General features: G+C 47.7%; 1 protein-coding gene across 7 annotated transcripts in view; it reads right to left on the bottom strand.

The window, feature by feature from the left end:
• Window positions 1-1,653: 1,653 nt before the first annotated feature.
• TMEM229B (transmembrane protein 229B) overlaps window positions 1,654-16,743 on the bottom strand; it is a 55,709-nt gene continuing 40,619 nt past the window's right edge. For 6 of the 7 annotated variants that reach the window (XM_061998751.1, XM_061998752.1, XM_061998754.1 and 3 more), the window contains one exon: window positions 11,029-15,208. In XM_061998751.1, the coding sequence (XP_061854735.1) occupies window positions 14,678-15,181 (504 nt within the window). In that variant the 5' untranslated portion in view covers window positions 15,182-15,208 and the 3' untranslated portion in view covers window positions 11,029-14,677. Of the gene's footprint in view, window positions 2,038-11,028; window positions 15,209-16,743 lie in introns of those variants that run through there. The other variant, XM_061998757.1, reaches the window with a different exon arrangement.

Raw genomic sequence — 16,743 nt, 5'->3', positions numbered from 1 at the left:
CCCACCTTATGCTTGCTGACTGGTGTCTGATCAATCTGAGAGTTTCTTATTCCTTGGGGCTACTCGATGCCCATCACATTCTTCAGAAAGAACCACCCACATGCTCCTGAGACTGGAAAGCAATTACAGACCAGTCCTGTCTTCCTGGGATTAAGGTCTCAAGAGGTTGCTCAATAACAGTAAACAAAGGAGCCTCCAATGAAGTAGTCTCTACATTGATGTCTCCCAAAAGAAGATTTAGTTCCAGCCCTTTGAGGTTCTCTCATCTCAAAAAGGGAATGTAAAGGGTCTCATAGGGAGGCCTGCACGCTGGTTAAAAATGCTTTCTTTTCTGTGCCATCCATACCAGCACAACCACCTCACTTGAGACTTTCCCAGCTGCATCTGCTCCAGGGATGGGGTAGAGGGAAAGGAAACCATCTTTCTGTTGTTTCTACAAGCTGCTCAGGAGCAGCCTCACTGTTATCATTGGCTATAACAAACAGATCAAGAACAACAGATCTGTAAAAAATTAGCCCATCTTCTCATTCTGACAGATTCTCCCCCTCCCCAAGCCCTCTGAACAGCCTGTGGACCAGATAAATGCTTCTCCCCAGGCAGTAAACCTTTTTCCTCCTGCTCAGGAAGGATTAAACCAAATTATAATGAATCCTGCTCAGGTATTAGTGAGGACCTGTCTGATCACACACATGTACACGCAGGAAAAAGCAGCTTTTTTCTCAGGGCAGGGAGAGGGCCTTTCTCTGCTTTCTACCTCTTTGGACATACCACTGTGGACTCAGAATTATCCATCATCCCCAAAACCATTTCAGAAATCAGCAGCAATGTAGAGTTTTTGAAAGAGAGCATCTGTACCTCCAACCCTTTGTAGAGAAAAGCAGACCAGACTCCTTTGCTGCTACTGCAGGCGGAAGAACAGACCCACTTGCACATTACAGCTTTGAAAAACTCAGATGCATTTGTTTTCTGTCCAAACTACAGCAAACAAAATGAAAGACCTCAGGGATTATTCCACTTTTAGCCTGTACTCATCTAAGCAGATTATTGTCCAAGATCAGCTTCCTACTTCATTTAGCTCTTTCTGGTTAAAGGGACAGCAGGAGCCATTCAAGTCTTTGGGCTTTTTATATTCCCCCATTAAGTTTCTGTTTGTGAACTGGCAGAGCAGGAGCAGAACAGTCAGTGTGGAGCTGTTGTTACCAGGGCAGATCTTTACCCATACATGCTAAACCAAATTTACCCTACATAAACCAAACCTGACTTCATTGTGTCTTTCACCTGTGCCCTATCAGCACCCTGTTTTTTACTGTTCCTGTTTACCAAGGTGCTGGGGTTGTCCCAGTAGTGATGTCTGCAATCACCAGGGCTTGCCACTCTCACCACACTCCTGCAGCTTTCCCTGGGACACTGATGCAGACTAAGACATTACAAATATCCCAGCAGTAGGCCTTTAGGGGCATTGCAGAAAGCAGGTAGTATCTGACTGAGGTAATCCTGCAGCTTTTCCTTGCTAAAGCATGGGAAAACTGCAACACACTCTATGACTCAAGAACTTGAGCTTTATTTAGACTTTTGTGAAACAGATCTGCTTCTGTGTGACCAGCTACGGAAGCAAACTCGACAGTTCAGTGGTTCCCCTTTGATCAGCCTGGTTCTCTGCGGATGTGCATCCAGGATGTCACCCTGTGATCCTTCACAGCAGCTAGCCTCTACTGGGAAGCTACAATTAGACTAGAAAAACCCAGCACCCCACAGCGACCAGTAGAGAAAGCGCACTGTGCTATCTCTTGTCATCACACACCGAGTCAGACACCATGAAATTAGTCCTGATGGTGCCTGGTTTTAGCAGTTACGATGAGACATCTGCTGCTTTCAGGTACAGCCCTTGCTCCATCTGCAGAGTTCTTCAGTGGAGAAAAGACAACAGGAACCAGTGGCCTTTACCAAGAGAGGAGCAATTTTGCTTGGACAACATCAGCAGAGCAGGCTAGATGCCAGACACTCATCTCTGTCCAGCTGTCAAAAATGGGGGTGCCTCTGAAAAAAAAGAAGGACTCATTCACATACAATGTCAACCCCCTGATGTTACTGTTTTCATTCAGCCCACCACCCAAGGAGCGTGTTACAAATCAGCCATGGCAGTGGAAGTGCCTTCATCTTGGCAAGTCTCCACTTTGTGATCTTACAGATTAATCACTCTGATAACCCAGGAGCTGAACTGAGCCCAAAGCTCTTATTTCAAACAACAAACTCACAAACCAGCAAGCAAACTAATCCTGGAACATTTCATTCCATGAATCATTTCAGTCTGGGGCCTTTGGCTCTTGCATGCTTTTCATTCTACTTCTTTTAAAAGCGATGGGTGAGATCTCTATTGCTGGGAATACAAAGGAAACTGCTCCAGACATCCTCACCATCCTTCCCAGAAGATGCTGCTGCACTCCTTCCAAAGGTGTCTGAGTGGCATGGAAGAGAGAAGAAATCACCAAGCCTGAACAGAGAAAGCAGAGGAAGGTCTCCACTCCCACAGTGTTTGTACCTCACAGTTTTCTCCTGACCCTGAAAGAATGAGACATCTTCATGCCCTGCAACTGAGTGTTACTCACTCTCACACACCACCTACAAGGAAATTGGCAGTCTCAAACAGGATCAAAGCAGAGACCCGGTGTCCAGTGTCTCAGCAGTGCTGGTGAACAGACGCAAGAGCTCTCTTAGTGGATAATTATAGAATTATTTACCCACAGAGGAAAGAAAACATCAAATTAATTCTGTGGTGGTGATTTTTTACCTTGAAGCATGGTATCCATTTTACTGGAATGAGTGCACAGCATTAATACCTTCAAATATCACCCCAGGGCTCCAGTCCCACAGACTCCATTACTCCAGAGAGTGTCCAGGCGAGCGTGTTTGTCATTCCCCATCCGGGCATGACGCCACAGCTTCGATCACATTCTCCTCACCTCACTTTGACTACCCAGGACAAATTGGTGTTACAGAATCAGAGCTATTTTTTAAATCACTACAGCAAAAGATATTAAATGATCTGTGGAGCAAATCAAGCCTGTACTTAACTGAAGTGGGACGTTTGTACAGCAAGAAGCTGAATGCATGGTTCGCTGTTTGCAGAAACAGGGTCCCGTTCGCTGTCTCACAACTGAAGTTTTGTTTCCATTGTCTTTAGGATATCAGCTTATAAATCTGCAGGAAGCATCACAGTCCAATCCAGGCCAGTCACTGAGGGCATATTTTCCCAGACCTCAGGAGTTTTTCACGCCCAAGAGGGAAAAGGCAAGAAATGAGAACACACTTGCTCCAGTCTTACTCCCAGTGCACCATAAGGAAAGGAGCCTCTGAGCTGGCAGAAGCTGAAGCCGTCCCGCATTGCTCACTGGCTGCCATTGCAGCTGTGCTGTCATGGCATCAGCAGGGACAGGCGTATCCTGGGCTGTGGGACTCAACAGCCTTGTGGCACCTAAGGTTTCAATCCACTGGTTCTCATTCAGCTTCCGCTGGGAGCTGGGTGCTTCTGTCAGCTCTCAGCAGGGTTTCATCAACGCCCATATGAAGGCCAAGTGATTTTTACAAGCTTTTGATTTGACCTGACTTGATTTTAAGGCTTCCAGCTTGAATTCCTTTCAGCCCCAGGGGTGCACAGCTGCCACACTTTTAACTGGAGCCACCTGAAGAAAATCAGGATGGATCCTAAAGTGGTATAACTGAAGTCACTCTAAATTTGTGGTTGCTTTTCAGATATCTGGGGTTGAATGATAAGAGCAGGAATGCAGACAAGCCACTGGGGCTGGGAAGCGGGCAGATGAGCATGAGGCTTGTTTGTCTTGACTCTCAATGTTATGTTTAAAACTCTTTAAATATATCACCCAGCTTCCTTCGTACATTGGGAAGGATCCAGAATAAGGTCAGTGAAATGACTAAAGTTACACAAAGCAAGACTAGGAACAGAATCAGGGGGCAGAGTATTAAAAATATGGACCACAAACACATAGTTTTGGCTGGTTTTTTTCTCTCTGCCTCTGACTTGACATGGGAAAAAAAAAGGCTGGGAGAATGAATGAATGTCAGATGTGAAGAAAGTCTTTGGGCTTTCAATGTCCTGTTAAAAACCAAGACTAGAACAGTAAAAAAGCAGCACAGGTCAGGAATGAGATACACTGGGGGGAAAAAAGTGGCATGCACACTCTTATTCCAGGGACAATGGTCTCAGTCTGCTGTGTGTGAAAAGAGATGCTGGGAGAGAAAGACTAGAAGAGCAGAAGGTTTTACAAGGCAAGGGAGGGATCCTGTTGTCTGTACTTGATCTACATACGGTTTGGTCTGGGGTTTTGTAGCTGTAGTTCTGAGCTGGGCATCTGCAACCCATCCCACAGTCTCTTACCTAAAGCACAGGGCGAGAGCACACACCGTGCTGTGCCGGCAGAGGAAGATGAATTCAGGAGTCAGATGAAGAAGGATTCTGGAGCCACTGCAGAAGCCAAGTCCTCTGTCTCCATCCCAGAGTGCCCAGGAAGGGCAAATGTTTGGTTTCTGTTGGATCAAGCTTTTGGCTGGAGATTAAGCTTTGTTGTGGGTTAGCTGCTGATCTTAACTGGATGGCATTCCTCTGTCTCTGCCAGAAATGCCTGGAGTAACACATTGGCTTTTTTCATGCAGTCTGCCAACAACTGAAGTCAACACATAACATGAAAAATATGTATTTTTAAAGAGACGGAAAAGCAGGTTGCGATGGGCCTGAGTTCCCTCAGTCTTTCCTTTCCACTGCCATGCTTATCAGTGCCTCCATTCCTCTGCCTGTTCAAAACCTGGAGAAAAAAGAAATTGCTGCCACCACCTCAGCCACAAAGTTGTGGCTATCGAGGGAATCCAACAAGAGCAAGACATTGTTTGTTTACACCAAGGTGGGAGGACTGATGACTTGAGTAAAATGAAATTATGATCACATTGCTTCTGAGCAACTGTGCTCTAGGCACATCCCTCAGAAACTCAGTTACTCCCAAGCCTGAAAACAGTCAGATCTAGATCCGAACATCTTGCCGAAGGTGACATTTCGCTCTGGTCTGCTGGCTGAGAGAGCTCAGAGAAATACCACAGAGCCCTTGTTCCTCTACTAGGAGACATCACAGGGCTGTCCTGACCCCCCAGGTCCCCTGAGGCTGGCTGCTGCAGTGCTGCTGATCCCTAGCAAGGGGGTGGGCTAGGTGCCAGGAAAGCACATTCTGACAGGCATCCTGAACTATCATTGCTAAATTTACTCCCCTGCAAGAGGACTGTAGCACATGGCAGCTGTTTGCAGGGTAAAGGGAGAAATCAGAGCTGTTTGTGACATCTATTTAAGGGCTCTTCAGTAAACACACAGCTTCTCTTGTGATCACTGCTTTATCTAACCATAGTCCCCCCATTCCACTGCACAAACACTGCCTGACATTTAATGTTTCTGGCACCACTAAAGTCTGTGCATGAGGGTGGGAGGAACATGGTGAGGCAGCTCGTGTTTGAAGTCCAGCCGCACTGCAAAGCCAAACCCACGCCCCAAACGGCTCTGTAGGCTTTGGAGGGCACCTGCTAAAACCAGCTCCTTTCTCCTGTGCAGATTTGAGCACTTGAGGTAAATCCTGGTTTCCTTGGTTAACGTTTGCTCTCTTCTTAGGAAAATACTCATGGGAATTCGCAGCAGCTTTGTCTGAGGTGGAATTTAGGGATGTGAGGTCTGTGTTCCCCTTGGTTCTCATCCAGTGCTGTCACTTCTTTCAGCATCCAGTGGGTATGAACCATTCCCATTGTGATTTAGTAGCGTTTCCCCTGAGCCTGCAGGCTGTGAGACACACGGCACTGCCTGCTGGGACAGCCCAGCTTCAGTACCTGCTGGAGCCTGGGGCAGATCCCGCTGCCTGCGTCGGGCCGGGGCCGGAGAGGGCCCGATGCCTTCTGAGGCTGGGAGCTGGCACCCTGGAGTGCCTCTGGCTGCACTGGGATCATGCTGATAGTTACTGATAGTCTCAGAACTGGATTTTAGAGGGGCTGACGTCAAGGGCTGGATTCCTAAATGTTGTGGAATTGGAAATTCCCATCCCAGCAGGGCTTGCTCAGTCTTCATCCTTAAGCGTACAAAGCAGATGAAGTAATGCTTGTGCAGGATTGGGAGGAGGAGGAGGAAGAGGCAGCTTCTTTGTAAAACCTCATTAAACCTTAGATTATCTCTGGCCTGTCAGTGTGTACAGTGGGGACAGAGCTTTTGTTGCACCTTTGGACATAATTCTGTCCCTTGCAAGGCTTTCTGTGCTGGCCAGCTGATGATTGCCTTGTCCAAGACACCTGCATTTTAAAACGACCATAATGTTCCAAGGAGCTCACTTCTGCCCGCCTGTACTGAGGCAGACAGTTTCCCCCCACGTGAATAACCTTTTCCAGCCCAATGAGTAAGTGCTGCTCCTCTGCTCAGGCTCAGCCCTGACGCTCAGGCTGCAGGTGTTTCAGCGCTGGAGGCTATTTGATCAACTGCTCTCCCTGACGGAACCATAGGTAAAATCCCTCTCAGGAGCAGCATTTCCTGCTGACTCCAAATAGAAGGCTTGGCAGAACGCCCTGTGCTTTACTGATGTTTTCTTCTGGAAACAGAAACGTCCTTCCGCGGGGCCACAGACCCAGCCCCTGAAAGCCCTTGACCCTGAATGTGTCATCTCCCTGGAGACACATGAAGCATCTGCTGTCTGCCTTGCGTTAAAATACAGCTGGGATGCAACCGTCAGCTCTCCAGCTCACTCACTGCAGGATCGCTCCCAGGGTAGTAAAAACCCTCAGCCCAATCCGAAAGGAGCTCTCACACACAAAAGGATCTCTCTCTCAGGAAGGTAATAGCACACAACAGATAGGAGACGGAGCAGAGCTTCGGGAGGCCACTGTCACGGTGCCAGACACAAGCCCTTGTCCCGCCAGACCCAGGCCCACCCTGTGGGCCCACACAGGTGCCCTGCCCTTGCTCTGCCTCCCCTTCCCCCACTCCTCCCCTTAGTGCTGGTGTCCTCATTTCCCCTTTTGCACATATGGACCTTTTTGCTATGCATGGATTAGTGTCTCCCTCATAAATACGTGAAATAGATACACAGATGATTTAATTTGCTGGGTTTTGTAGGGCTGGCGAGACAGACTGGCATAGGCAGGAAGGGTATGTTCTCGTAGGTCAGCTGAAGAAAACGTCTTCTGTATGCTATATGTAATGGGAAACGGGGATACAGAGCACCAGCACCAGCCCAGCAGCAAGACCTCAGGGAGTGGGGATGAGGAGGGAAGACATAAAGGCCGGCAAATAAGGAAGAGCAGAAGAGAAGGTCAGAGACATCTCTGCTTCTCCTATTTGCTGTGTGTCTGCCAGGGAGAAAGGACGAGAGCAGAGAACATGAGAAGCAAAATGGGAGCAGAAGTCTGCTCTGGCTATGGGTGGTTTGAACTGCTGGTAACTCGTTTGGGAAGAGTTGCCAGAGGAGCCAAGAAAAATGCAGGTGTGGAGAGATGGTGGCAAGCTAGGAGGGAGGCAGAGCGGGACACTCAGACAGGGGACACAGCTGAGGTGAGCAGGGATTCCTGAGGAGGAGAGAGGCCGTGAGAGGGTGACAGCAAAGAGCTGGAGATGACAGTGCTGCAGAGCCTTAACAAGACCTTTCCAGCAGAAGCTGGGATGTGGTCAGCAATGCGGTGTGGAGACCGTCAGGGACGTTCACGCACCTGGGCGCACTCACCACGTGTGTGTGTGTGCCTTTATATGAAGGATCAGTTCAAACTAGGTAATATTCCACAGACAATGAAACTCAAAGACATTGACTGGAGAAGCTTTTAGCTGAATTTCGCCCTGAAAGCCTATTATGTACCATTGTGTGGATGTTATAGCAGAGGCACTGGACAGGGGTTGCAAACTTGCTGCTGTACTTGTGCCTGAGGCAAGTGTGTAAGATGTTTTCTGCCTTCCAAAGCAGCTTGTGGGCTTTAATGGAAGATACAGCTCTTCAGCAATCAGCCCCTTTGTGTTAAATTGCCAAAGGTGGGGTTCAGACAGGAGGCTCAGGGTACTTGTGCTTGCAGCATGGGCTGGCAGCAGAGGTAAGGCACAGAAAGGGACAAGTTACCAAAGGAGCTGGAGAAACAGGAGCAATAGGAAGAGCTGTGCTATCAGATGAGTGGTCTGACAACAGAAACAGCAACATAGATAAGCTCTGCAGTAACTGCAACAACATGAGCTGGTACAGCAGATGGTCACCTCAGTTTAGCCTCTAACATGGCTTGTTGCCCCTAGCAATATTTACCCAAAAGTGCTTACTGATGGAGATGGGATTATGTAGTGAACAGAGGGAAATCAGTCCTATTTTGTATAAGATAGAACCATGCTGGCTGTCAGCTCTAACAGTCCTTTCATGTGTCAGCTTTGAATTGGGCAGATGGAGTGATGTACAAAAGCATTTCTGGGACAGCTTCAGATGGTGGAACCCAGGTAGCACTTTCCCAGTTCCCCAGCGTGCCTGGAACTTGGAACAACTCACTTCTCCAATCTGGAAACTCAGAGAACACGTAAGATGTTATACCCCTTTTGCCAGGTCTGAAATGACCTCCTGGGAGCTGTCAGGACGTTTTCATCACCTCCTGATCAGCGCTGTTTGGGGTTAATCCCGACCTGCCTCAATGCCTGAAGTGTCAACTGTTTCACTAGTTTAAGACAAGCACTTACAGATCCCTCACTGAAAAGTGAAAAAGAAATGCAAACAGTGTTACTCTTATCCCCAAAATGCAGGTAAAGAGCCGTACTGAAGCAGCCATATAGATATGTTGCAAAGGAGATCAACCACAAAGGAGGAATTCTGCACTGAACGTCCCTTGTTCGAAAGGCCGGAGATCTACAAGCACTACACCTATCTCAGCCCCCACATTAATAAATACTGTCTCAACTGCAGATGTTTACTTATTTTTATTAAAGTGTATTTCCTTCTCTTTCTTCTTCATTATAGCATCAAAGCAGGACAGCATGCCACAAAACAGTACAAACAAACACGTAAGGGTCTTTAGCTCCTAAATTTACTAAAGCATAAATACAACCTGGCCTTGAGCCTTTGAGATTACCATTTCAAAATTGCTGTTTTCTGAGGCTCTAACGAGGGGCATTCACATCAGAAACCCCAGTGGCCCCAAATGGAGTGAGCCACGCAGACTGCAGAGCCAGCAGTCCAGGAAATGGTCTGAAATGGGCTGCTTCTCTAACGACAAAGAACCCGCCAGTTTGCTTTAGAGCCGCGAGAAGGAAGCCCCAAACACCGAGAGGCAAGAGCTGCTTCCAACCTGTCCAGCTCTTGAAGATCTGGGAATGTAAATGTCACCAGCAGCACTCGTACCACCCGCTCTACTCATCACAGTCCTTGTGTGGTGGAAGCTCATCCTGACTGCTCGCTGGAGCTGCACAGCAGAACCCGCCACGTGCAACCCAGTTTGCAGGTGTGTGATGTCAGTGACCTGCTCCAAGCTGTGACAAGTCACATGCTACTTCTGGCCTCTGGCATCTCAGTTAAGTAGCTGAAACTTCAACCAAGATGCTCTCAGGTAAGACCACATGCAGTGATGAAGCTGATACAGGATCCTTCTCTTAAGCATGACGAACGTTTCCACTGCAACCCCCGGAATTAAGAGTACATTTTCTAAGGCAAAATGCACTCCTGAGTAGGGAAATGTACTAATTCAGGTGCTCAAGTGGTATGGCCACGGGGCAGCACGCTCTGGGGGTTAGGGTATTCTGCTTCTCAGCATGATTAACTCAGCAGATGGAGCACAGAGCTGTATGGCTTTTGGCACCTAGACTAGCTTAATGAGCACGATCTCTAGGTGCCTATCTCTAGGTGACATTTTTCCATAACAAAGTCAGTTGGGAAACTCCTAGGGCTGGAGACTTTAAACATCCCTTTGACTCCAGAGCTGAAGTTCAGGCAGTCGTATACTTTGGGGCAAGCACACAACTTCTCCATTGCTGCTGGTCATTAAGATCTCAATGGAAAAAGACAGCTTTGTATCTGAAGTGATGCCTCTGGAAACAAACTAACCAGTGCATTCCCAGCACTTCTCCTTTTGGCATTTGTGCCAGCTGCCCAGGGCCCAAAAAAGCAGAGCAGGTACCAGAGGCACCACCTGCTTCTGCAACTTCTCTCTAGTTCCCAAAGCAGTGAACCAAGCGGCCAGACCCTTGACGAAGCAAATCCTTACCATCCCAGAAGAAAGAAGCCATTCCATATGGTACAAACTCACTGTCATGCCTGTGGGTGAGTTGCTATTACTGAGCTTTACAGCTCTTAAAAGTTGCCCTGCCCAAGAGGAGACTGTTAGCTTAAAACCTTGAGTGGTGCCAAGGCCCCCTAGCAGCAGCAGAGCTTGCTCCACTCCCCGGGGCAGGAGGCGGAGGAAATGGAGGGAAGGGAAGGTTCCTGCCCCAAGGGCTGGCTCCATACTCAGAGGGGATTAAAGGAAGACAAGTGCCAAACAGGGACACTCCTGAGGCCTCACCAGTGATGTACCTGGTCCTGAGGTGCCAAAGCAGCTGGGCCAGGGGATGCACAGTCAGAACAGCTCCTAGTTTAGCAGATTTCCTTCTACAGCTGGGGATGGAGTGCAGAGGGATTGACTGGATAGCTGCAGACCTGCAGGAAGAGTAGCCTCCTTCTCAGGTGGTTTCAGCAGCAGTTTGCAGGTAGAAGAACTGAAGCAAAGAACTCAGGTCTGCAAGCCTCCCACTTGAATACCAGGCACACATTGCATGTGTTCAGGGCCCAGGATAAACTACAGTAGAAGAACATTTAGTTTCAGTTCCCATTTCAGTGGTGGCTCATGTTTTATTCATAGCACAGAAAGGGCAGAAGTTCCCACAAATGAAGAATTCCCCTTTCTTTCTGTGTAGGTTTCAGCAAGCCAGGCAGCAGCAGAGCAGTGCTACTGAGCTCAGGAGGACTCACCCACCACCTCAGTTCTCAAACCAATTAAAGCCTCACAGTCTTTTTGTAGTCACAGGATCAGTCAAGCAAAACCTTGATTGGATTACTCTGCTTTAATTACAAAATGCACTCAGACCAAATGCGCACGGTACCTGGTACATATGTACACATTGCTCTCAATTATAACAACCAAAGACCAAAACACAGCCTGGGCCTGCTGTAAATCAGCCACTTCCCTCTGGCAAGATCTTTGGAGTGTCAACAGACGTCAGAGTAATGCTTGAACTGCCCCTTGCACATAGGACACCAGACATTGGCTTTCATCATGTACTCTGAGATCTTTTAGGGCAAGATAAGCAACAGAAGGGAGACAAAACTGGAACCTTGGGGTAACTGGAGCCCCTATCCCACTGCCCACCAGAAAAGCAAAGCAGCGAGGGGCCGCTCTCTCCTTGCTGCAGTTAGGACAGGGCAGATAAATCACAAGGGGTTTTTTTATTGCTGGTGAACTCAAAACAGGCAACTTTAATCTACTGAGGAAGATACAAGTACAAACAAATGTTAGGCTTTGTGCGTTTTTTTTTTTTTCTTCTTAATGTAAATGTCTCTTCAATTTCAGTCCAGCTCCTGAGCTCCCCCTGAGCTGCCACTGAGAGCCCTGTAACATGCTCGGGGCACTGCTGTGAGATGTCAGGAGGAGCGTCACGTGCAGTAAAAAGGGAGATTTTGCAGAAAAGACAAAGCTCTGAGTGCAGCCCCAGAAAGGGGAAGTCTGGCTAATGCTGCTGCATTAGGTACATGCCATTGTGTATCTTTATTGTCATTGATTTAAGAATTTGTTGGGTCCTTTTCTGTTTCTGGTGTGCAAGCTGCAAGTAAAGTGCACTTCTGGATGGAAGCTGCTATGCTAAGAGGATGCAATAGCTGGGTGGTTACATGTCAGACACCGCTGGAAAGCAGATTACAATAGCTGTTACAATGGCACAAGCAACAGGGATAATGGAATAAGATTCTAGATGCTGCTGGGAAATCCAAGTATTACATCACCAAACAAAACCAGCATCATTTAGTGGGGATCTTCTAAAGTCAAGCCCCACAACTGCTGTTGTGCACAAGGCTACTTCTGTAGTCAGCCACTCCTCCTCCTCTTCCCCCATTCTCAGGGGCAGATGGGGTCACCAAACCACACTGCTAACTCCTTTTAAAGAGTTTTTAACAGCAAAGGAGAAAGCACTGATCCTAAGGTTGTTTCCATGAAGCTGAGGCTTTCAGATGATGCAGAGGTGGTGTAGGAGGCCACACACCACCATACTTAAGCTATGCTGTGAGAGGACAACAACCCAGCTTTTGACACTGTGTTTAGTGACCCAGACCCAGGGCCAAAACTGCCCTCACTCACACCTTGCAATTCTTGTTCTGCTCCAGTACAGCTCATCTCCATTACCCCATGTACAAATCATCTGCATTACCCTCGTGTACACATCATCTCCATTACCCCATGTACAAATCTCACTTCTGTTTTTCTCCCTTCATGTACAGTGTCAGGCCTGTTCTGCCTAGGTCTACACACCCAAGACCATCAAGGCTGATACACCACAAACTGTTCCTCTCATTTCAGAAAACTGGCATCATAGCATGGAAAAAAACACCTGATCAGTGTTTGTCCTCTTTTAATTTAATGAGCTATAAAAAGGGAACTCTAAATACCCACCAAGTACCACGGGTGCTTCAGGAGACGTGGCATGCCCCAGGACGGATCTGATTAACTCCTTGTCACCTGGGTTGCCCTCTGTCTATGGCCAGCAATGAGAAGGGGGGATGCCATGTGAGAAGGGGGAGGAAGAAAATAACTGCACTGTGTGTGATACCAAAAAAGGATTAACTCTGCCCTCCTAAGAGCAGAATCAACAAAAAAAATCCCCTCCACAGGGCAAGGAGTGCTTTTCCCCTCAGGAATGGATGCCTCAGGGCAAGGAGCAGGTTCACAGCTGAGCACTCCCCAAAAGAAACAGGGAACCCTCACAGAAATAGCCCAGCCATTCCAAGGCTGGAATTCTACAACACTTCTGCATTTCAAGCCAAATTGATCCCTGGTGCAGCTCTGTTGGCTGTGGTGGAGGAACAACAAAAATGTATCTGGGCCTACTAGGCAACTACAGCAAACCTTCCCCATTCACCAGTTAGGAGTGAGACACATCAGATAGACGGAGGCTCCATGCTGGTTGCTAACTTCAAAAGCCAGGACTTGCCAGAGTGGATTATAAACCTGTGGCTAACACTATCAAGCACTTTCCCTACACTGCAGCTTTCCTTCCCTGTACCCTATAGGTTCAATTTCAAACCATCCCCAGTGCCAGCAGTTTTACAGCACAGCCACAGTGCTCCCTGCCACGGCACCTTGCTGCCGCTGCTGCCCCTGCACCCTCACTCAAAGCCTCACTCAGGCACAGTTGAAGAAGTGCTCTTCAGAGGGGAGATTTTTGCTTTGCTTTGTTTTTTTTAACAACGTATCAGGCAGCATGGCACCTCTCTTGCTGCCACCAATTATTGTCACGGCAATATGGCTGTGGTTACTCAAAGCAAATTCTCTTGATACACTGAGAAGAGCACCGGTCAGAACTGAGCCAAGACCTGCCAGTGCTGAAGGAAGGTTCTTACCTCTGGTCAGTGCCAGAGGACCAAATCCTGGATGCCATGTTAGCCACATGAAGGTTCTGACCTTCAAATACAATGAGTTGCAGTCAGACAGTCATCAACATCACCAGAAACAGAGGAATCCCTGGGAAGGAAGGCAGAGAATGCTTGTGGCCTGCACAGTCTGCTCAAGGCTTGCACGGCCAAGCTGGGAGCTGGAATCTGCAGCAGACCCTCAGGCGAGATCTGCTTTGGGGGAACAGAGGAGATGGGAAGACTCAGGCTGTTGTGCCTTTTGCCAAGATTCAGATTGCACAGATCATGGTAAAATTCACCTGGCAGATAAAGGCTTTTATTTAAAAAAAAAAAAGAAAAAAAAAAAGAGAGAGAGAAGAAGGAAAAAGAAAAATCTTCCTCGTGAGTGTCTGGACTGAGATTTCAAGAAGTACAAGAACTGTATAAATTCAGCAAGATGTCCAGCACCAGACTGTTTCGTGGTGCTACAGAGAACCTGGGAAGAGGCCCCCGGGACCTCGCGAGGGCCACACCATCTACCTCCCCAGCAGGCTGCCAGTCTCAGGTTCTTCCCACCAGCAGATGGATATTCCTTGTTTTCCTGCAGCATCTCAGGTCCCACGGGAGGTATTGGTTGCAAGCAAGCACCTGGATATTGCCTAATGGAGCAAGCCAATCCCTAGCTCAGCTGGCGTGTCCGTGCCCATTCGCTCATTAGGGTTTTCCTGTTTGGGTGCATTTTCACCCTAGCGTTTCTTTTTCTTCTTTTTCCACATAAAAGTGTAAGCAAAAGGACTGCTTTCATCTGTAATAAGTTAAAATCAGAAATGACCTAACTAACAAGGAACTGGTACTGGTCCTTGGAGCCCAAAGAGTAAAATCCATAGAAAATCTATTGGTTCCACTTTGTTTCTGGTATTTCCCATGCACGCCCCCATTAGAAAAGTGGGGTTTATGAACCTTATCATACAGCAAGGAGCAGTACCTTAGGGCCAGAGCGGGCAGTCTGTGGCCAAGGTCTGGGCTCTGTCAGATTGCTAAGTGTGGCTCTGAGTCACTGCTCAATCAGTCTTCACGTGGCCGTTGGCCAAGGCCACGGGGACGGTGGGGGCCCCCGGCTCGGCAGTCTCGTCAAACCGTAAGCGCAGGGTGTTCCTGATCACCAGCTGCTCCATGATGAAAGAAGCACAGAACCAGGGGATGGCATACTCCAGGGTGATCAGGCCCATGAAGTCAAAATCAAACTGGGAATAGTCCCATGGGCAGGCATTGAACTGGCGCAGGATGAGGCCAGTGGTGAACTCCCAGAGGTATGTCCAGAGCGTGTAAATGAAGCAGCGCACCAAAATGTTACACTTGTCTTTGAGATACAGATACATCTTCTCCACAATGAGGATGGAGGTGCCATAGATGAATAGTGCCCACACGCTGGTAACACCTGGGAACTTCCAGTTAAAGTTGACCACAAAGTCCCAGGCAGCTGTGAACATCACCTCACAGAAATAGCCGTGAATGGCATAGAGGTACCATCGGGAGAAAGCGGTCAGAGGTTCTGCCGCAGCCATTCTTCTGCACACACCCCAGCAGACTCTCTGAAATGAAAACAGAGACAAAGAGAGAAAGAGGGAGGAGTCAAACAGGGATGTCACAAGTCCTTATCCCCCAGATGGCAACACACACAAACTAGGCACATCCACAAAGGAGAAATCTGAGGAAGAAGCGACTTTTAAGTCATCTCACTTTTACCACAGCAAATTTTAAGTCCTTGAGAAAGGCAGCACCCTTATCAGGCTCCAAGCTTCAGAATGGGCCGGGACAACGTTTCCTGCTCTGCCTGAGAAGGGGGCTGTGGCTGGTATCGTATTGTGGGCAAGGAGGGAGCTGACAGGTACAAGGACTTTGCCAGGGCTGAGGCTGCCAAACAACCTACTGGTTGCAAGTTGGTACAAAAATCCAGTCATCTACCAAGGAGCACAGAGCACCTTCTTATTCTTTTCAAGAAACAGCACTGTCCCCTTCTTTTCTGACTCTAACACGGAATAGATTAGAAGAACACAGTGTTGAAAACCTGAGTCTTTGCAGCTGTCACCTACAGCCTCTGTACCCAAAATGTTTACTGTAGTGAAAACACTGAGCTTTGATGAGAGCTACAGAGAGGGAACTGGAGGAGGAAATTTCACAGGTTTTACTCTTTCAGACATCACACACCTTGCAGTTCAGCTGAACTGCTACTTCTGTTAAAGAGCTCATGGATTGTATGGCTAGGATTTGGAAAAGAATTGTCTTATGGTATCGGGCAGTCTGACACCAGGTCAAAAAACACAAGAGAGCCATTGAAATAGATTCAGATTTGGCTTCTGGACAGCAAAACACAAAGGAGGAGAATAAAAAGAAATAGCTGAGCTTAGAGAGAGAGGTGGTTACTCACGATAAATAGGAAGTAAGAACAAACTCTAATTGTCTCTACAGGAAGAAACTTGGCAAAGAGGTTTTGAAAGGAAACAATTTGCTTATCCCTGAACCATTTCAGCACAATTAGTTTTTACAGATTTTGTACAGTCCTACAAGGCCCTAAGCATTGCTCTGCCACACTACAGTCACTGGCCCAAGCTGATTTTAAGCCTAATTTTACTGAAGTCTTACAGAGTTACACCATGGGGTGGTCATTTCCATGCCATCTGTAAAGAGACTGTTCCTGCCCTGCAAACATGGTGTGTATCAGAACAAACTATTAATACAGAGTATGACTGAAATCCTGATAGGAGATGACAGAAAAGTTTGTAAGAAAAAAGGAGCTATAATAATGAACATAAAGAAGACATGTAGAATACTCACAGGGCAATACTGAAAGTGGAAAGGACATAGCTGTATCCGTGATCTGTTCACTCCTATCTTAGATTGACACCAACCAGCCAATGTCCTGGCAGTTCATATGATGTGGGTGCTTGAACAAAGGCCTGTTTCCTAATGGCACAATCCATTTTACACAGGATGGCTGAACTACCATCAGATGCTACAGATCTGGGTCAGCAGCACGTTCTGAGCTTGTGCATGAAAGGCTAGAGAGTTGCTGGAAATCCCCTCGTGTCTCTCAACTGTTCAGTCTCAAGAGACTCTGTAAGACAGC

This window comes from Colius striatus, chromosome 6 (genome assembly GCF_028858725.1).
Source record: "Colius striatus isolate bColStr4 chromosome 6, bColStr4.1.hap1, whole genome shotgun sequence".
NCBI classification, from domain to species: Eukaryota; Metazoa; Chordata; class Aves; order Coliiformes; family Coliidae; genus Colius; species Colius striatus.
Note: the sequence above shows the minus strand (reverse complement) of the source record. Positions and strands in the feature narration are given on the sequence as shown.